Source organism: Mauremys mutica, chromosome 1 (assembly GCF_020497125.1).
Source record: "Mauremys mutica isolate MM-2020 ecotype Southern chromosome 1, ASM2049712v1, whole genome shotgun sequence".
NCBI lineage: Eukaryota > Metazoa > Chordata > Testudines > Geoemydidae > Mauremys > Mauremys mutica.
Window position 1 is genome coordinate 333,026,152 of NC_059072.1, and position 22,368 is coordinate 333,048,519.

The 22,368-nt window shown below is 46.0% G+C and overlaps 1 protein-coding gene across 1 annotated transcript in view; it reads right to left on the bottom strand.

Moving 5' to 3' along the window:
* The window catches only part of ARHGAP42 (Rho GTPase activating protein 42), a 259,773-nt gene extending 247,870 nt beyond the window's left edge, over window positions 1-11,903 (bottom strand). The window contains exon 1 of the mRNA XM_045019415.1: window positions 11,460-11,903. Coding sequence (XP_044875350.1) covers window positions 11,460-11,613 — 154 coding nt within the window. The 5' untranslated portion in view covers window positions 11,614-11,903. The remainder of the gene's footprint in view (window positions 1-11,459) is intronic.
* Window positions 11,904-22,368: the final 10,465 nt, after the last annotated feature.

Below are 22,368 nucleotides of genomic sequence, written 5' to 3' on the forward strand. Positions count from 1 at the left end.
ATCCTTCTGCACCATAGTAACACTTTCAAGCTCCTGGAAGTTCAATTTGTGGGAGATTTTGGATGCTACAGTCTTTAGTAAGTAGGTGTGTGTGAGAGGGAGAAAAAGAGAGTGTGAGAGAGAAAGAGAGAATTGCTGGGTCAGGATTCTTAGACACTCAAATCATTGCATGCTGCTTATCATACTGAAAACTATGTTCATTTTTTCACTAAATTATCTATAGATTATGAGCAAGACAATTTACCTATCACTAATTCACTGTTCCTATCACTGATCTGAACACTAAACTAGATCACTACTTGGAAGTGTTAATACCAATTCTTGTGAGCCTCAATGGTTTTAGCGTGGTACACTTTTACACGCCGGAGGAATCATTCACTCCAGAGGCTGAGAAACTGACAGTATGGATAAAAATGCTGATTATTTTTATTTAAATCAGATCTTTCATTTAAATTAAATACAGAGTTTAAATTTTAAATAAACCTATTTGAATTTAAATTTGAAATTGACAACCTATGTTAAGACCTAACCTTATTATAATCATTTAAATTAAATACAAAAAAATATATTAAAGCAGTACACGTCAGCTGCCAAGTTTCAAAGAACTGGTGAAATCACTGGTTAAGCACCTGGAACCAGAGTTTGTTGAAGTCCTAAATCAGATTTTACAGCAGTAGCCTTTTTTGAAGGGACAGAGAGAATAGCTTCTTCATTTCAGTTAATTCAATTAGTTCGGTTCAATGACTAGTTCAATCAACGTTAAATCAACTGGGAATTTAACAAGCAAGAAAGCTTGTTTTTCCTCACCCAATCTATGAATAAAACATAGTTGTCAGAGGCAGGAGCAGTGGAAACTCCCTAAAAGTGGCGGGGACACCAGCATCTGAACCATGGCCCTGCTCCCGCCCCGCCTCTCCCCCCCGAGCCCCTGCGCCACCTCTTCCCCCCAAGACTCAGTTTCCATATGTTCTGGACCCTGCTTTTTCATAGCTATACTAGCAGACAGAAAGTCATAATTTTGCATTATAAATTAATGAAATAAGACTCCCGAAGGAAACCTGTTTATACACTTCCATATATATTATTTTCAAGTCTCCTATCAAACAGAAGTCATGTATGACTCTTTCAACAACGAAACTAAAATGAGTCGAGGCAAAGATCTGGTGTATCACCACTATAATAACTCTACCATAGAATACTAGGTATAAGTGGATGAAATATTTTCATAAAAAGAACTAAAATTGTAAAAATAAAAGACTGACTGCTACCAAAAGCCAGTAAGTATCATTTACTGAAGTCATTTACTGCTGCTATAGTTGGAATCTAGAAAAGACATACAGTATTTAAACATCTCTTGGCACCAGAACTATACATATCATTATACATGGGAAAATACAGTCATTGTGGAAAAATATAAATCTTTTACAAAAAAAATTCCCCAAGGGAGATAGTGACCACATTGTCAGCTCCAATTTTGTAATATTTTTGCTTAAGTTTTGACCTGCCTGGAAATCCCAGTGAGCTTTTCACACACAAAGCTGGGTTCATCACTGGAGTTAATTATTAGTTTGTACAACAAGGAAATAGCTAGCTGTTTGGCATGAACTGTGCAAGGGTTTCGAGGCAGAGACTTGTGGGTGGAAGCTACATAAAATTCCAGTCAAACAAAAAAAAATGCATCTGAAGGAGCTGGCATTTCCATTTATGGACCAGTTTCTTTTCAAGCTAAGCCTGCACATCAGGAAGATTACAGTACTGATGGCTTTTTCAAGGTTGATTGTTTATTAAGACTACTAATTCTTCTAACAGGAAGACGGGACAGTTTTCAAAAACTTTAATATTTCTCCCAGTGCTTTTCTGAATTCATGAGTCAGTTGGATTAGTATTATTTAGGTCCCTACCAAATTCACGGCCATGAAAAACGCGTCACAGACCGTGAAATCTAGTCTTTTGTGTGCTTTTATCCTATACTATACAGATTTCACAGGGGAGACCAGCATTTCTCAAATTGGGGGTCCTGACCCAAAAGGGAATTTGGGGGAGTCACAAGGTTATTTTAGGGGGGTCGCAGTATTGCCACCCTTACTTCTGAGCTGCCTTTAGAGCTGGGCGGCCAGAGAGCGGCAGCTATTGGCCAGGTGCCCAGCTCTGAAGGCAGCACTCTGCCAGCAGCAGCACAGAAGTAAGGGCAGCAATACCATACCATGACACCCTTACTTCTGAGCTGCTGCCTTCAGAGCGAGGCAGCCGGAGAGCGGCAGCTGCTTACCGAAGGCCCAGCTGTGCAGGCAGCAGCACAGAAGCAAGGATGCCAATACCATAGCGTGCTGCTGCTGCTGGTGGCGGCTCTGCCTTCAGGGTTGGACTCCCGGCCAGCAGCCGCTGCTCTCCAGCTGCCCTGCTCTGAAGGCAGCACTGACACCACTGCGCAGAAGTTAGAGTAGCAGTACCGCAATGCCCCCTACAATCACCTTGTGACCCTCCCCCTCACAACTCCTTTTTTGGTCAGGATCCCTACAATTACAACACTGTGAAATTTCAGATTTAAATAGCTGAAATCATGAAACTTACTATTTTTAAAATCCTATGACCATGAAATTGACCAAAATGGACCATGAATTTGGTAGGGTCCTATTTATACTATACTACAGGAACAAATTCAGACATCGTTTAAGCAGATGAAACTCCATTCAAGTCAGCTGGAAATCTGCACACACTCAAACCAAGTAGAATGTAACCCTAACACTCTGTGTGCATGAACTTGCAGCTAGGTTAATCAAGGCATGAGACAGGTAGAGTGGCCACTAGAGAAAGGTGTGGGAATGGAAAAGAGTTTACCCAGAAAGACGTTATTCAATTACTTGTATTGTACGTGTATTAGTTGTGTATATTTTTAATTAAATTGTCATAATAGTAGGCCAGTAACAGACATTAACATTAAACAACTTTCGGTAATGATTGGAGATATACCAATCTCCTAGAGCTGGAAGGGACCTTGAAAGGTCATTGAGTCCAGCCTGCTGCCTTCACTAGCAGGACCAATTTTTGCCCCAGATTCCTAAGTGGCCCTCTCAAGGATTGAACTTACAACCCTAGGTTTAGCAGGCCAATGCTCAAACCACTGAGCTATCCCTCCCCCCCAACTTTGGCCTGGTCTATGCTGGGGGGAGGGGGGAAATCAATCTAAGTTACGCAACTTCAGCTACATGAATAAAGTAGCTGAAGTCCACGTACTTAGATCTACTCACTACGGTGTCTTCACTGCGGTGAGTTGACCGCTACCGCTCCTCCGTCAACTCTGCCTGTGCCTCTCGCGGCGGTGGAGTACAGGAGTCAACGGGAGAGCGTTCGGTGGTTGATTTATCGTATCTACACTGGACTAAATAAATCAACCCCCGCTGGATCGATCGCTGCCCGCTGATCCAGCGGGTAGTATAGACATACCCTTAATCTTATATTGCATCTTCCATGCAATTTATCTCTTGAAATGCTTTACTGTGTTAAGAATTGAATAGACAATATATAGACCAACTTACTGAAAAAAAGCTGTGTAGAGAAATATTGTGACTGAGTTCCTTATTTTTTTCACCATACAATCAATAATTAAGGAAAGAAATTAAGAGGTATGTTGCAAACAAAGGGAAGCTTTTCATACAATCGCCCACAGTATTCTTGCCAGCAAGTTAAAAAAGTATGGGCTGGATCAAGGTGAATAGAAAGCTGGCTAGATCGTTGGGCTCGATGGGTAGTGATCAACCAGTTGGCAGCCAGTATCAAGCGGAGTGCCCCAGGGGTTGGTCCTGGGGCTGGTTTTGTTCAACATCTTCATTAACGATCTGGATGATGGGATGGATTGCACCCTCAGCAAGTTTGCGGATGACACTAAGCTGGGGGGAGAGGTAGATACGATGGAATGTAGGGAAAGGGTCCAGCGTGACCTAGACAAATTGGAGAATTGGGCTAAAAGAAATCTAATGAGGTTCAACAAGAACAAGTGCAGAGTCCTGCACTTAGGATGGAAGAATCCCATGCATTGCTACAGGCTCGGGACCAACTGGCTAAGCGGCAGCTCTACAGAAAAGGACCTGGGGATTACCATGGATGAGAAGCTGGCTATGAGTCAGCAGAGTGCCCGTGTTGTCAAGAAGGCTAACAGCATATTGGGCTGCATTACATTGCCAGCAGATCGAGGGAAGTGATTATTCCCCTCTATTCAGCACTGGTGAGGCCACATCTGGAGTACTGCATCCAGTTTTGGGCCCTCCACTACAGAAAGGATGTGGACAAATTGGAGAGAGTCCAGCACAGGGCAAATAAAATGATTAGGGGGCTGGAGCTCATGACTTATGAAGAGAGGCTGAGGGAACTGGGCTTAGTTAGTCTGAGAAGAGAAGAGTGAGAAGGGATTTAATAGCAGCCTTCAACTACGTGAAGGGGGATTCCAAAGCGGATGAAGCTCGGCTGTTCTCAGTGGTACCAGATGACAGAACAAGGAGCAATGGTCTCAAGTTGCAGTGGGGGAGGTCTAGGTTAGATATTAGAAAAAACTATTTCACTAGGAGTAGGGTGAAGTTACCTAGTGAGTTGGTGGAATCTCAAGCAAGAGATCTTGGAGTCATTGTGGATAGTTCTCTGAAAATATCCACTCAATGTGCAGAGGCAGTCCAAAAAGCAAACAGAATGTTGGGAATCATTAAGAAAGGGATAGATAATAAGACAGAAAATATCATATTGCCTCTACATAAATCCATGGTACGCCCATATCTTGAATACTGTGTGCAGATGTGATCGACCCATCTCAAAAAATATATACTGTAATTGGAAAAGATTCAGAAAAGGGCAACAAAAATGATTAGGAGTATGGAACGGCTTCCATATGAGGAGAGATTAATAAGACTGGGACTTTTCAGCTTGGAAAAGAGACACTAAGGTGGGGATATTATAGAGGTCTACAAAATCATGACTGGTGTGGAGAAAGTAAATAAGGAAGTGTTATTTACTTCTCATAACACAAGAACTAGGGGCCACCAAATGAAATTACTAGGCAACAGGTTTAAAACAAACAAAAGGAAATATTTTTTCACACAGCACAGTCAACCTGTAGAACTTCTTGCCACAGGATGTTGTGAAGGCGAAGACTATAACAGGGTTCAAAAAAGAACTAGACAAATTCATGGAGGATAAGTCCATCAATGGCTATTTGCTAAGATGGGCAGGGATGGTGTCTCTAGCCTCTGTTTGACAGAGGCTGGGAATGGGCGACAGGGGATGGATCACTTGATAATATGTTCTCCATCCTTAGAGGTTTTTAAGGCCCGGTTTGACAAAGCTCTAGCTGGGATGATTTAGTTGGAGTTGGTCCTGCTTTGAGCAGGGGGTTGGACTAGATGACCTCCTGAAGTCTCTTCCAACCCTAATGTTCAATGAAGAGGGAAAACAGACTTAAAGTTTCAATTGAAAACAAGACAGAATTAATGAGAAAGAAAGATTTAAGCCCCAGTTCAGCAGTCCATCTTTATTTAGAAAAGCACTTAGCTACATGCTTAAAGGTTAAGCATGAGTTTAAAGGCTTTGCTGAATGGTTCCTCAGATCAGATCAGATCAAATAGCGAGATACAAGTTCATAAACTATGACATTTATCAACACGTTCAGTTGGACCAGAAACAGAGTGGGTTTTTTTTCCCCTAAAGTACAAGATCAGTGAAGGTTACTTCAATTCACAAGTTAGCAGAAAGTCAAGGGTAAAGTAACCCTCTATCAAAGAACACAGAACAGTGCATGAGCCTACTTTATCTTTATTGTCAATATATCAAAGTTAAATCTTTGGAAAGGTACCTTTCCAGGGAGTCTAGTCTCTTGACAATAGACATGGTCATTATGTGCATACAGATAAAGTGAACCCTTAAAAAGGGAACAAAATGAGCTGCAACTATAGGTACACTATGATAATGACAAAGTGAAGTATCCCATTGTACTGAAGCCACAAATATAGATAGTAAGACAAGGCTGAAATCAGTGTGAGGGCTATAAAAATGCAATTTTCTAGTATGCAAGCCACCATCAAACTGAGCTGAGCTCACCAGAAACTATAGTCTGCTTGAGAGTAGCATCAAAAAGCCTGGCTTACCTGCAGGCAATATGGAATATGGCAAGGGAGTTGAGGAAGTTGCTAATGATCTGACACCAATACAGGTAATACCACTCAGGCAGATTGTCTAGAATGACCTCACTGAACTCAACCGGCATGTCATATACTATAGTATTGGGGACCTGTGCATTACTTTGGAAATCAGCACTTTTAAGAATGACAGAGAACAGAGCAGTGTTGCTGGTTGTAATAAGAAATATATGAACTTGAGTCAACCTCAGAATACTCCATGATTAGACAAAATATCCATTAAATCAAGGGTGGGCAAACTTTTTGGCCCGAGGGCCACATCTGGGTATGGAAATTGTATGGTGGGCCATGAATGCTCATGAACTTGGTGGTTGGGATGGGGGAGAGGGTGAGGGCTCTGAGCTGGGGTGGGGAAGAGGGCTCTGGCTAGGGGTACAGGCTCTGGGGTGGGGCTGGGGATGAGGGTTTGGGGTGCAGGAGGGTGCTCCAGGCTGGGACCAAGGGATTCGGAGGGCAGGAGGGGGATGGGGGGGTTAGGTCATGGAAGGAGGGCAGGGGTGCAGGCTCCGGGCGGCACTTACCTCAAGCGGCTCCCAGAAGCAGCAGCATGTCCCTCCTCCAGCTCCTATGCGGAGGCGCAGCCTGGCAGCTCTGCATAATGTGCCGTCTGCAGACGCCACTCCTGCAGCTCCCATTGTCCGTGGTTCCCAGCCAATGGGAGCTGCAGGGCCGCTGCAAGGGGCGGGGTTAGCGTGCTGAGCCCCTTGGCTGCCCCTACATGTAGGAGCCGGAGGGGGGACATGCTTCTGCTTCCGGGAGCCGCATGGAGCAACAGTACACACAGATATCAGAGGGGTAGCCGTGTTAGTCTGGATCTGTAAAAGCAGCAAAGAGTCCTATGGCACCTTGTAGACTAACAGACGTTTTGGAGCATGAGCTTTCGTGGGTGAATACCCACTTTGTCGGATGCACCCTGCTCCCTGACTGGAGCACCGGAGCGGGGCAAGCCCTGGACCCTGCTCCCTGGCAGAAGTTTGAGGGCCAAATTAAAATGTCTGAAGGGCCGGATGCGGCCCCCGGGCCGTAGTTTGCCCAGCCCTGCATTAAATACTAACCTCATTCATCCCACCTTTACCAACATACAGGGCATCCTGCCAGAGATTTTTAAGACTACATTTTTACAATTTATCCTGACAAGTGTTCATTACAAGCCACTTTAACCATAGGAAAGCACTCATCAACTTTTATTTCCATCTGAAAATTGTATATCTAGAGTTACAAGTAACACCTAGAATTTAGATAATTGGAAAATTAGAAAAAAATCTTTCTCTCTGTCTTTTCAGTTTAAGTAGAGCCAGTTTCACTGTTTTTCCTACATATTTATTATGGAAGGACCTACTCCAAAACCCTTTGAAGTCTGTGGAAAGAGTCTCATAGACTTCAGTAGGCTGTGCATCAGGTGCTCAGTTTCTCCCTTCCCAGAAAGGACCCTCTTAAACAACAGCAAGGCAACATGAAGATCCATATGCAATCAAATTCCTTTTAAAAGTTTTAAACAAAATGCAAAAGAAGTACATAAACACTCACTGAAACTCTTGAAATCCAAAGTTTCTGAGTTTCATACAGCTCTACTTGTAAGCAATTTCGTAGAGAATATCTCTATATCAGAGAATATTAATACTAGTTCATAAAAGAAACGTGGGATGGAGTAAATGAAAACAGTAGTTCTCCAAAATTACGTAACAGACTGTTAAGGCTTGAAGACCAAAACACAAGAATCTGTCATTACATTAATTATTTACTCGGGTGTTTGATTAGATTTTCCAACTCAAACAAAACAGCCTGCTATAACATTGCACTGATTTTAAAACCTAAAATAGAATAGTTAAAGCATATAAACAAGCCAAAAGACCTCCAACAAATATTCCTTCTACATGAGAACTTTAATTCTTGTAAACTGCTGTTACTTGCCAGAGCAGTGTTGGTGTTTTTGCAGTCCTCCTTTATACCAAAATCCACCCAGGGGTACTATAAAAAATTTCTCATTTTTTTCCCCATAAACACAGACACTTCCAAAGTCACCTTGTTATAAGTTACCCTGGCACTACTCTCCTGGAGTCAAATATCTGTATCTGGTCACTAACAGCTGTTTGAACAGAGCAAGGAGGAGAGTGGCAGTTCTTTCTAGAAAATAAAAGATCTCAGCTTTGGAGGACTCAGCAATGAGCACTTCAGAATAGCGTATGTACAATAAAATGAGTGATGTCAAACAAGAAGACAATTCTTAAATAAGGCTCTAAGCTAATTAAGACTTGCAGAACAAATAATTCTAATAATCAGAACTGTTTTTTCTTCGCCCAGAGAATGGGAAAGTGGTTGAAAACATGTGCATAAAGTATCAATCCTGCAAGCACTGAACTCAATGAGACTACTCACATGTGTGAAGTTTAACACATATAAGATTGGATCTGCAAGACTGGGGCATAAATTAGTGTGTCCAAACAACACACACTTACCTCCACTTCTACCCTCTTTAGGTTACCAGTTAAGAAGAAATTTCTTGTTCATATTTTATTTAGTTTCAAAACAAGCAGCAAAGCGCCTGTCAATTCCAGATGTGAACACAAATTAATCTGGCTCAGAAAAGCACTAAGCACCCAAGAAAAGTTGTACATGCTCAAGACCACACAGGATCAGGGCCAGTTTGGTTTTGCCAACTATGTAGCTTCAAATACTTTCATCTATATAGTTGAGTCAAAGCCATATAGAGGGAAAAGAAAAATCTTACATCCTTGCAAGAAGTAATACAACTTTTTCTCTCTCTTAGTTTAAGAGTACTTGAAGTTTATGACTGGTGATTTCTTTGAAATCTCCTGTTTTAAACACAGACCAAATCTAAAATCAATCTATAAACTAACTAAACAAACTTTAGCTAATCTGTAGCATCAAAGTTCCTGGCTATATTGTAAATCCATAGTCCATGGTAAGTCTATATAAATCCACAGTACACCCACATCTTGAATACTGCATGCAGATGTGGTCACTCCATTTCACAAAAGATATATTAGAATTGGAAAAGGTTCAGAAAAGGACAACAAAAATTATTAGGGGTATGGAACGGCTTTCATGTGAGGAGCAATAAGACTGGGACTTTTCAGCTTGGAAAAGAGATGACTAGGGAGGGATATGTTAGAGGTCTATAAAATCATGACTGGTGTGGAGAAAGTAAATAAGGAAGTGTTATTTACTTCTTCTCATAACACAAGAACTAGGGGGCACCAAATGAAATGAATAGACAGCAAGTTTAAAACAAACAAAAGGAAATATTTTTTCATACAACGCACCAGTGGAATTCCTTACCAGAAGACGTTATGAAGGCCAAGACTATAACAGGGTTCAAAAAAGAACTAGATGAGTTCATGGAGGATAGGTCCATCCATGGCTATTAGCCAGGATGGGCAGGGATGGTGTCCCTAGCCCCTGTTTGCCAGAAGCTGGGAATGGGCGATGGGATGGATCACTTGATGATTACCTGTTCTGTTCATTCCCTCTGGGGCACCAGGCATTGGCCACTGTTGGAAGACAGGATACTGGGCTAGATCCCAGTATGGCTGTTCTTATGTTCTTATATATACCTGCACATTTTCTACATGAACAAAGATCTGAGTGTTTGAGGATATGCACTTCAGGGACTAGGTACAGCTGAAAATTTAATTCAGTTTGTACTTGCATAAAATTAAGTGCTTAGACCCAAGGTAATCCCAATAGTAGATATGTGTGCAATTGTATTTAGGTTTATATACACATATCTCCAACACCTCTGATTGTTTTATTTATATAAATACAAATACCTTACCTATATTATACCTATAATGAGCAGTGGAAATTGTCAATAACACTGTTGCCCACCTATGATACTTGCAAGTTCGAATCCTGTTCTGAGCAATGAGGCAAATGTCATAGCACAAAAAACAGTGAGGTTTACTAGTACAGATGCTTAAAGTGCTTGTTGTAACACCTGCTCACAGCTTGCCAGGCTCAATGATACTGCTAACACTCACTTTTATTAGCATTAAGTAATCATTTGGAGAAAAATATATGTGAAGACGTAGAACATTATGGTGGAGATATGCGACGTTTAACAACCAAAGGAAATAGCAAGAGAATCTTATGTCATCACCTCCTCTGGTCAAGTAATACTGTAGCTCTGACCAAATATGTCTGATCAACAGGCAAAAGGGATCATCCAGTCTGACTAAATGATAAGAGGTGGATGACAATGGCTAGAGGGGAAAAAAGGTGCAAAATGGAAGCAGTAACACCAGAAATAATCGTTAATGTTTGCTCTACAGTCTTCAGACTCAACTCCAACAAGAGGCTCGTTTCCCAGAACACATTAAGAGCCCCCTTCACCACTCGATAAAAGTATCTGGAACTTCAAGGAAAGTGGAACATTAAGCTATTTAGTTTACTCATTCCTTCACTATCTTCCTAAACATAGTTCCGTTGACGTCAAAAAGCTATACAGCTTATATTTAAAAAACAAACATCCATTAAGAAATATACAACAAAACCAGAAAAGGTACAAATACTCTCTCACACTCAAATCCATTAAAAATCCAATTTGTTGCTTTGGCCATTTGACATAATTTTTTCCGTCACTGTTCATAACCACCACTTCAAGATACCAGTTAGCTAGTGATGAATGCAATTACTGAGAAAGTGTGATAGGTGAGAGTTTACACTGACATTCTCTATTTGAATTCTGATCCTCACATATCCATATGGGACTTATTCCCCTCACTTGCTGGGAAGATTTCCCTCATGGCAGCCTTACCATGTATGTTTTAACTGCTGCACACATGTGAAAATACATACTACACGGGCACACAGATGCAGCTTTGATTATCAAGGAATCATATTGTTATCTAAAGTGTCACTATGCTCTTAAAACACTTGAATTCATCGGGAATGAGTTGAGTCTTAGACCGAGCACAATTACCACCCGCTCCTAAAACACACACAGCTGAACGTTGGGATCTCTTCAGAAACAGAACAGCTAAGCAAAAAGACAAGAAAAACGGCATGCAAGTCAAGACTGAACGTCTCTCCCCCAACACACACACACACGCTTTGATCCATCTCCCTGAAGATAAGGAGGTGGGGAACAAAAACTTCAGTAAACTTTGTTTTGGCTGCCAGCAGGGGAGCCCTTTCCCTACATCCATTCAAACAAAAGAAGCCTCTTTCTCCCCCCCGCTCCTCTCCCTGTCCCCCCCACCCCAGCTATGCCCTGTCCCGCTTCCACCCTTCTCAGGGCTCGCACTGCCCCCTACTCACTCCTGAGGGCCCCGATGAGCAGGCTGCCGTCCTTGATCAGCTCCTTGATGAACTTGTTGGTCCTCTCCAGCTCAATCTCGTGACACTGCAGCCGCTCTCTGAAATCCGGGCTGTCCAAGTAGGAATCGCTGAACTCCAGGGTGGGCAGCCCCATGGCAGTAGCGGCAGCAGCCCCGCTGCCAGGGGGGACCAGGCGAGGCTGAGCAGAGAGCAGCGGCTGGGACTTGCGGGGAGCAGAGGGGAACTTGCAGGAAAGCGCGTCTCGGGGAAGTTCACTTCTCTCACGAGCCGGCCCCCTGGAGTCTGGCCCGGCCCCGTAGCAAAGCAGGCGGCGGATGCAGCAGCGCTGCGGAGTTGCTGTCAGCTGCTCACATTGCTCCTCCAGGGCATTCCGGGCTCCCCCGGGCTAGCGCGGCTGCCGCTTAGACGTTTCCGGCAGCTCTCGGCTCTGTCTCCTCCTTGAATCTGAGCCTCCCCTGGCCCGGCCGGGGGCAGCCTCCTCCCAGCCCAGCATGCACACGCCGGGGAGGAGGGACGGGGGCTGCGCCGCCCGGGCAGCCAGTCCCCGCCCCGTCGCGGCGAGGGCGCCTTGCGTCCCTCCCCGCCTGTGTGCCCGGCCGAGCGGGGAGCGGGCGCCTGGAGCCGCCTGGCCACGGGCGCTGCTGCGCGGAGCGGGGCCCGCGTGGCCCGTGGAGCTGCGGCCCCTCACCCAGCGCTTCCAGAGCCCTCTGGCCAGGCAGCAGCAGGGAGCGCAATGGGGGGAGCCGGTGGGGGCACCAGGAGGCCTGGGGAAAGTGCAGGGCAGAGGGGTGAGCGGGCCGGATTAGAGTGAGCGGCCTTGCGACCTGGCACACTCAGGGTTGTAACACCGCTCAGCTTTGGCCTGGCTGCCCGGCCGCCATGCCAGCAGGAAAGGGGCTCTGCTGTTATACTGCTCAGCCCTGATCAGGGGCGCGGGCAGAATCCCCCTTGTTGCACCTCTGCTGAGTTCATGTACTCACAAGTGGGGGGCTGTGGCTTCCCCCATTTAAAAGTGGCCCCTGGCTATTCCCACTCCTCCCCCCTCCAACCATCTCTGGCATCCACAGAACAGCAGAGAGCATGTAGGACCAGCTCAGCTGGTGCAGGGCTTGGGTGCCTATAGGCTAAGAAAGGGAGGAGTCCAGTTCACTTCATAGACTCACAGATTTTAAGTCCAGAAGGGACCATCATGGTCATCTAGTCTGACCTCCTGCACATTGCAGGTGACAGAACCAGGGCCGGTCCAGACCCCAGCGCGTCAAGCGCGCACTTGGGGCGGCATTTTGCCGGGAGGGCGGCAGGCGGCTCCAGCGGACCTTCCGCAGTCATGCCTGCGGAGGGTCCACTGGTCCCGCGGCTCCGGTGGACCTCCCGCAGATATGACTGCGGAGGGTTCGCCGGATCCGCGGGACCAGCACACCCTCCACAGGCACGTCTGCAAGAGGTCGCCCGGAGCCGTGCTTGGGGCGGCCAAATTCATAGAGCCGCCCCTGGACAGAACCTCGCTCACCCACTCCTGTAGTAGACCCTTAACCGCTGGCATAGTTACTGAGTCCTCAAATCATGATTTAAAGACTTCAAGTTACAGAGACTTCACCATTTACACTAGTTTAAACCTGAAGTGACCTGTGCCCCATGCTGCAGAAGAATACAAAATACCCAGGGGCTCTCCCATGCTGACCCTGTGGAAAAATTCCTTCCTGATCCCAAATACTTCTGAGGGTCCAGAGCAGAAGAGGAGAGGAGTATGGGTGGGAACAGAGCACTCTGCCTGCAGGTGAAATGGCTGGGGGTTCCTTGGAAAACTCTCACCTGTTGTGATTCCAGGAGAAGCTCATGTATAGGGCTCTAGGCTCAGGTAGCAGCCTGCCACCACAAGCTTTTCTGCTCTCCTCCAGTGGTTCTCAGCTCAGCCCAGTCCCTTCCCTCCCCAAAGCACCATCTCGCCTTGTGGTGCATGGGAGAATGTGGAGAGGGATCCGAGCTACAGAGGGAGAATGGTCAGCAAAAAAAACCCCATACAACTAAAAGGGGATAAAAACAAGGCACAGATGAGGAAAAATGAGAGAAAAACTAAGGAGAGAGCGAAACAACTATGTGAGGACATGGTATTTCGGAGACATATGTGGGAGCTCCAACACCACCAAAATAGGTTGGGAGACATTGGTTTAAACAAATAGAGCCAATAGCAGCAAGTATGCTAATATATTTGTCTCAAGGCTTGTCTTCACTGCGTGGTTAGCTCCAGCTATAACAAATATTGTTCCTAACTTGACTTCCATCCACACACAAAAGTCTGTAGTTCAAGTAAAATGGTGCTTTAATCTCGAGATAGCAGGCCCAGTGGGGAAGGGGGCGGGTTTCCAGGACAGAGGCTCCTCAAAGCCAATCCACCACCCTAGACAAAACTTCTGTGTGCTGCCCGCTTCCTACCTCCTTAGAAGTTTGCAACAGGCACCCACTCACCATCTGCCCCCCACAACCTTCCTGCCTCCCCAGCTCAGCCCACACACACTATCTGGCCCCCAGGATGCCACACCTCCGAACCAGCCCCTAGTAACCCCCACCTGGCTCCCACTCTGCCCCCATATCTTTCTGGATGAGCCCCTTCCTGTCAGGCCCATAGCACAGGGCAGGGCCCACAGTGCCAGGCATGGAGTAGGAGGTGTGGGCTGGGTGCCAACATGGAGCTGAAGCAACAGCAGTGCCTGCAGTGCCACCAGGAGCAACACCTAGCTGCTCAGTGCCTCAGCCACAGCCACAATCTCACTTGTGGTGGGGGCAGGGAGTGGCTGAGGTCTGAGGAGCAAGCGGGAGCACTTCCTTGGCACCTCAGTTGGAGGCCACTTTCTGCTCCTTTGAGCCCCAGCTGGTGGCCCTCCCATCTCCCAGGTAGCCCCACCATCCTCATCCCCTGCAACCACCAATGGAAGGAAACCAGGGAGGTCCCAGCATGTGTGGCCCTCAGAAATCTGCCTCCCTAGGCAGCTGCCTACCTTGCCTATGCCCAGAGCATCCTCTGGGCAGGGAAGCTGAAACTCAGTAGAGACAATACAGTATTGCAGTGGGGATGCAAGTAGCTCAAGTCACAGCAACACATCGCTAATCCAATGGGTCTGTGCTGCTAATTCAATCATTCTGAGTAGCTCAAGTATTGTTTCACAGGATGGTTTTGGTCACTCGAGATAGTACACTGGAGTTCAAGCTAGCCTAATTCAAGCTAACTGTTGCAGTGAAGAAGTGCCCCTGGAGTGCACAAGCCCCTTGTGTGGAAGAACTGCACTGAGCCTGCTGTCTTGGCACATGCTGTAGACACACAAACATGGTTAACACACAAATTGGGTTTTGAAAGAAAAGCTGCTGCCTGGACACACCTCCACAGTGTTTGGGGTAACCCCAGTCAGATCAGAGCATCATGAACTGATTACAAAAACAGTGGTACTTTAGCACAGACAATGCCATTAATATCAGTGACTGCCTCTGGCCAAAATTTCATTCAAGAGACTCTTCCCTGTCTGCCACTAGCTGCCCAGACAATACAGCCATCCACAAGATCTGCTTTGCTATGGAAGTGCTAACACCTGCAGGATGGGGAGCAACTCAGAAGCTGCTGCGTGTCTCCTGGACCCTGCTTCCTCCTCAAACCCACCCCTTTATACACACACACAACAACTGCCCTGCCAACACAGGAGCACAGCCATTCACATCAATTGTACATGCAGAGGGTGAATGTTTCCACCACTTAGTCTGTAGAGTAATTTGCTATAGCAAAGAACCCCAGGAGTTGTTTTAATCATCTTCCTCTTCTATCCTCCCCACACTTAGGCTTTCTCTGTGCTGCAATTTATCCCCATGTCTGTGCATGGTTTTCAAGAGTTGTGTTGCTAGGCACTGTATTGGAGACTATTCTAAACTGACCTCCATCATCATGTCAGCTAACATGATTCTTGACAACCATAGTCAAGATTGTACCATGCTGAACATGGTTGCTACCAACATATTAGCTGACACTATGCTGAACACATTTTAGCAGTCAATGTAGACCTGTGGGTGTCTCTGCTCCAGGAGGAAATGATGATTTTTTAAAATAAAGAGCCTAATTGCCTTGTTCCATTCTGCCTCACTTTACAACTTGGGGAACACTAGCTCCAGAGCCCTGTTGCACCATTCCCATTCCATCCTTTGAAAACTGCTGCCCTCACTTGAGAGCGTGGGGATGTGGCGTGATAGGGACAAGGACACTGGAGAACAAATGCTAGTATAAGTCCACTTGAGCTACTCAAATGTTCAAGATAAGCTCTGTGCCCCTATGTCACAGGAAATATTAATTGCATAGAAAACATCAGTATCAAGCAGTTACTTACAAAGTTTATGAACTTGTTTTAGCCCCTTTAAAGATCTGTTTTACATTGCTTTGTCCACTTGAACTGTTTGTTAAAAGATTAATAGTCTGTTCCTGGGGGGGGGGGGCGGGAAATGCCATGAAAAGCTTTTATAGTCTCTTAATTTAATTAGGATATTAGACTTTAGAATTTATATTGGTCACAAGTAATATAAATATTAGACAAAAGGCTGAGTTAGAAACAAACATACAACAAATGAACAAGAGAAGCCAGATAATTAACCATCTAAATGTGTAGTCTCTTTGCTTGTGATATTACTCTGCCCACTGAGCATTATTCCAGTAATAGCCTGCCATCAACACAGTAAGCATCATCAGAGGTGGAGGATAAGAAATAACAAATGTAGCTACTGTATTTCAAAAAGTCTGACCTAGAGCTACACAAGGTCAGTGGATAAGACTATCCTGTGATATCTAAAACAGTTTTAAAGGCTGCCCTGGACATTTCCAAGGTCTCAATCGCGCGGCAGACTTCCCTGGGGTTCTCTGTGGGTACAGGGATTTGCACATGTATATATTCCCATGTGTATACTCCCATTGTTACCTGAATGGAAACCTGTACATTATTTTAAATCCTATTCTTGAAAAATCCCAACCGCTTCAGTTAAATTTATCTCTGGGATTTTTTTGTACAATTTGTTATGTTTTTCTTTTCTGTACACTTGTATTTTTTCTTTCAATTTTAAAAAATTCTATAAAAAGCTGTATATTTACCATGATTTATTGCAGGCCTGCACAATATGCGGCCCGCAGAGCCTCACTGTGTGGCCCGCGGTGGGATTCTAAATCCCCCGCACACGGCGCTCTGTGGGCAGCCCAGAGCCCTTTGAATCCCGGCCGCGGCCGGGAATCAAAGAGCTCTGGGCTGCCGGCAGCGGCGGGGAGCCCAGAGCCCTTTAAATCTCAGCCACCGCCGGGAGTCAGAGGGCTCTGGGCTGCCCGCAGGGGCAGGGAGCCCAGAGCCCTTTAAATCCCAGCCGCGGCCGGGAGTCAAAGGGCTCTGGGCTGCCCGCAGAGATTCCCAGCCGCGGCTGGGATTTAAAGGGCTCAGGGCTCCCTGCAGCGACTGGCAGCCCAGAGCCCTTTGAATCCCGGCGGCAGCCACTGATTACCCCCTCCCTGGATCTCTGCCCCCCAGGACCTCCACCCCCTATCTAAGCACCACTGGTCCTTGTTCCCTGATACCCCTCTCCCGGGACCCCTGCCCCTAACTGCTCCCCAGGACCCACCCCCTATCTAAATGCCACTGCTCCTTGTCCCCCGATTGTGCCCTCCCGAGACCCCTGCCCCTAACTGCTCCTTGGGACCCCAGCCCCTATCTAAGCCTCCATTCTCCTTGTCCCCAATTGCCCCCTCATGAGACCTCCCCCAACTTCCCCCCAGGACCCCACCCCCTACCTGTCCCCTGATAAACCCCTGGGACTCCCATGCCTATCCAATCACTGCCTGTCCCCTGACTGCCCCCCCGAACCTCCGCCCCATCCAACCCCCCCTGCTCCCTGTCCCTTGACTGCCCCCCGGAACCTTCCTACCCCTTCTCCCACCCCCAGCCCCCTTACCGTGCCACTCAGACCAGCATGTCTGGCTCCGTGCAGCTCCAGACACGTTGCTGCCATGCTCCCCCGCGGAGCCCACAGCCCTGCCCCCCCAGCACCTGCCTTCCAGATTTGAAAACCTGAAAATTCAGGAGTGCTCAAGCTCAGTTTGGGCAGCTGTTACTTCATTTCTCTCAAATCAAATATACTGATCCACTGTAACTTGCTGTAGAAAAAGTAGGATAAAATTGAGCAAGAAATGCTTATTAGGACTGGAATTGCTATTTTCAACAGCCATTGCCTTTTTGTTTGTTTAAAAGGAAGACAGTGATATTGCATTGGCAAATTCCCCATAGAAAGAAAGAGTGGAACAAAAGAATAATAAAGGCACCTCAACTTTTCCTCATTTATGGAGGATAGTCATATAATATGCATCCAGATATCCTCCAATCACACAAGCTGAAAATTGTTCCACTTTACTGCAGCTCTGTAACCATATGGGAACCAAATCCTGTCTGTGTTTTGTGCACATCCAAAATTCCTGCTGAATGACCTGCCCTGGGAGCGAGTTACCAGTGACCCAGGGCTGGGGCGGCAGGAGGTGTCGGGGGGGGACTCTGGTGGGGGAGAGCCGAGGGCTGGGGCAGCAGCAGGGTGGGGGGAGGGCACTGGTGGGGAGGAAAGGGGGAAGCCCAGTGCTGGGGCGGCAGGGGGTGTGGGTGGGTGGGTGGGAGCGGGGAGAGCCCAGGACTGGGGCAGCAGGGGGATACAGAGGGGATCCCAGGGCTGGGACGGGGGGCAGCCAATTTTTTTTTGCTTGGGGCAGCAAAAAACCTAGAGCCGGCCCTGCTGGGTTCCCCCAGCTGCCGGAGCCCCGGGCCCTTTAATTTGACCTGAGAGCTCCCAGCCACCTCTTCAGCTGGGAGCCCCTGGTTGATTTAAAATAAAGTATCATCTCCCACCCCCAACCTTCCTTTTTGGCTCACAGCAGTTTTGGTGGGGCGGCACTGGGGAAGGAGGGTTTGTTTCCTCAGGGCTGGGCAGCCCTGGGGCGGGATGTTTCTGCGGGGCCGGGAGGTTTCGGCCCTCAGCTGTTTTCTTTGGAGTAATGTGGCCCTCGCTGCTTTACAAGTTGTGCAGGCCTGATTTATTGGAAAAAAATAAGGGCTGTGATCTTGGGATTTTAAGAAATCTATCAGAGGGGTAGCCGTGTTAGTCTGGTTCTGTAAAAGCAGCAAAGAGTCCTGTGGCACCTTATAGACTAACAGACGTTTTGCAGCATGAGCTTTCGTGGGTGAAGTCTTGCATCCGAAGAAGTGGGTATTCACCCACGAAAGTTCATGCTGCAAAACGTCTAAGAAATCTAGTTGCCATAGTGAAAAGTGAAAAACTCATAAATATGGTTTTTAAAAAGGGACATTTTTTGCTACCCCCAAATAACCTTTTTTCATATGCAAGACCTAGTTCTCCATTCATATGCCACTACCTGTTAGGCAAGTCACTTCTTTCACATCTACCTGGAAGACATCTTTCCGTTAAGGAGATGTAGATGGCTTCAGAGCCTCACTATGTTATACTACAGTCATCTCAGAGTATCACTCCACAGTGGTATGAGACACTCCACACAAACTCTACCAGCTGAACAAAATGGGTCTCATTCTTTGTTGCTTTGTACATTGTGTACTCATTTACACCACTGCAACATGAGTGCAAGTAAGAATAGCAGCATTTCACTTTGCATCGATGCAATTGAGTCCACAAGGTGAAAGGCAGCGGAGAGTGAGGCACAATGCCTTTGCAGCACTCCTAGGAGGTAAGAGGTCAGGGCGGAGAACAAGATGCATTACTGTAGTCTTATCACAAGGCCACTGGGGTGGTTCCATTTTCTCTTATCTATGAACAGTACACTGCAGTTTCATAATCTCTTTAACAGAGTTCAAATTCTGCTAACAATTTCAATACTGTTACTCACACTGTGTTACACATAAAATATTCATTACAAAACCCAACAAGAGACATAATTTTGCCACATCTATTACACACTTTAGCTCAGCTCTGTTTATCTGTCCTGTGCCACAAAAGCTTTAGTATCAAGAGCTCCTGAATTCTTCAGCTCAAGTCTTCAGTTACTGGGTTATTGCGGCCCTGGGCGTACCATGGGTTTATATAGAGAATTATGGATTTATATGTAGAGAATGGGATAGGCCCATTGTCATATTATTAATGTTTTTGTTGCACAAACAGAACACAATTGACACTCCCATTCAAAGGGCCAGTTTGATAATCACACTGACACTCATAAGGCAAATGTGACTCCAGATAAAAGGCAGGTTGAATTCAGTGCTTTAAGACACTACTAGACCAAGCCAAGGAAAACAATGCTGTTACAAATGTCAGATGAACAACTCATGCCATGCTAACTCCAGACTTGGTGAAAAACCACCTAATTCTAATTTAACGGCAGAAAGGAAAGCTCAGCAATTCAAGTTTGACAAAATATATAATGTAGTCAGAGCATAAAGAGCACTTCTCATCCATGGATATCAAAACAGTTTACAGACCTGGGTAAGCATGTGAGGCAGAATTAATGATTTGTTTATCTATGTGTTTACATGGCCATCAGCATCATAGTATTTGATCATCTCACAAACATTAGTGAATTTATGTTTGCAGCACTCCAGTAGGGTAAGGAAATAATATCCCCACTATACAGATAGGGAACCAAGGTAGATTGTTGCATCAGACAAAGTGGGTATTCACCCACGAAAGCTCATGCTCCAAAAATGTCTGTTAATCTATAAGGTGCCACAGGACTCTTTGCTGCTTTTACAGATCCAGACTAACACAGCTACCCCTCTGATACTGTAGGTAGATTATATGATTCTGCCAAGGTTGCATAGGAAATCAGTGGCTGAGTGAGAATTGAACCCAGGTCTTTTCAGTTCAACCACTCTTATTTGTAGATGGTCTGAATGTATGGTTGGATTTTGATATGGGATTGGGTAGGCTGGATCGACTTTCTGTATTTAAATTTGTGTATGTAATATTTAAAGTGACTTAGAGATGCCGAGGACTATTGGATAAGCACATTGTCATAAACAGATGGGGAAACCAAGGCACAAAGAAGTTAAGTAGCCAAGATCAAGAGCAGTTGCTTCTATAGGCCAACACCAAGCTTCCCAGGCTCCCTCCATCCCGAACATGTTTTCCCTGTATCTGGATAATCCTGTCATTAGCCTGTCTCCTTTTTTCTATTTACTGCAGGATTGAGAGTTGTAGGATGGGGCTAGCATAATTCTTGGAATCTAGGTATTTTATCCCCTTCCTGTTCTAAAATATGTAAACTGCACTATAGCATCTTAGTAGTGGAGACATGTACAGACAAAAAGGTGGAAAAATTAGTCTCATTTTGTTAGTAAAAGAAGCAAATCATGCAGTATTGAGATCTGGTTTCCATGGCTGTCTCCCTTGAATGTGCAATAGATTTTCATGTGGGAAATGCACTTTCTTTGAACTCTACCCCCCTTCTACTCTATGTCTTTTTTCGTTTGTTTCTTTAATTCACATTGTTTCTGATGCCTTAAAGGGACAACAGGGTAGCCTTCCTGTTGATAGTGTAATAACTATACATTTCCATGGACAATAACCTAGTGGGTAACTTGTTTTCAGTTTCTGAGCTCTAATCCCGGTTGGCTTGTATTCTTCTTCTTTTTCATAGCATTTTAACCCTTTGAATGCCAGCATTTTCATAGAAATGTATGGATATAAATGCCTCCATATGCTGTAATTCAAAACATGCCACCTATATTATAAACCCAGTTTTAAAAGAAGCAGTTCAACCATCTAAAGATATTAAGTAAGACAATTAGAGTACATTGGTACCCCCTCCTAAAGTTCATTAACCCACAGGAAGAATAGCATAGGAGCTGTGAATTTATGAAGAATAGCACAGAATGCTATGATGTAAAATCATCTGAGCTATGCTTGGTATCGTTTATTTATATCTCAGCTTGTAATATGGGGAATTGGTACATATCTAGAGGGGGAAGATAGCTATATAAATGACCTAGAGGTACTCAGGGCCGCCCAGAGGATTCCGGGGGCCCGGGGTCTTCGGCGGTGGGGGGCCCCCGCTTCGGCGGTAAGTTGGCGGCGGGGGGTCCTTTCGTTCCGGGACCCGCCGCCAAAGTGCCCCAAAGACCCACGGCGGGGACCCCCCGCCACCAAATTACTGCCGAAGTGGGACCTGCCGCTGAAGTGCAGCCCCCACTGCGGGTCTTTGGGGCACTTCGGCGGCGGGTCCCGGAATGGAAGGCCCCCCCCCACCACCGAATTACCGCCGAAGACCCGGCTGCACTCTGGCGGCGGGTCCTGCTTCGGCTGTAATTCGGCAGCGGGGGGTCCTTCTATCCCGGAGAGGAAGGACCCCCCCGCCAGCGAAGACCGGGAGTGAAGAAGCTCCAGGGGCCCGGGCCCCGTGAGAGTTTTCCAGGGCCCCCGGAGTGAGTGAAGGACCCTGCTCCAGGGGCCCCGAAAAACTCTCCTGGGGGCCCCTGCTGGGCCCGGGGCCTGGGGCAAATTGCCCCACTTGCCCTCCCCCCTTCTGGGCGGCCCTGGAGGTACTATATCTAGAGAATGGAGGCCACCTAACACCTGGAGTTCTAAAAATAATCATAGAAGTTGGAGATAAAAATAAAGTGTATTTTATTATGGTATTTTCCCAACTCTCTGCCAATGCAAGGCTGAGAAAGAAAGACCAAGTTGTGTTTTGTGTAATTTGACCATTTCACTGACTCTTTCCTCCTTCACCTCACTAAGTTACAAGAATTTGACCATCTTTAAAACAAAGACAAGGAGAAATATATGTGCATAACATAGTTGCAGTTATAATATTGCAGCTCAAATGCTAGCAAAACCTTCCAAATTGTGAGCTCTTTGGCCTTCAGCATCC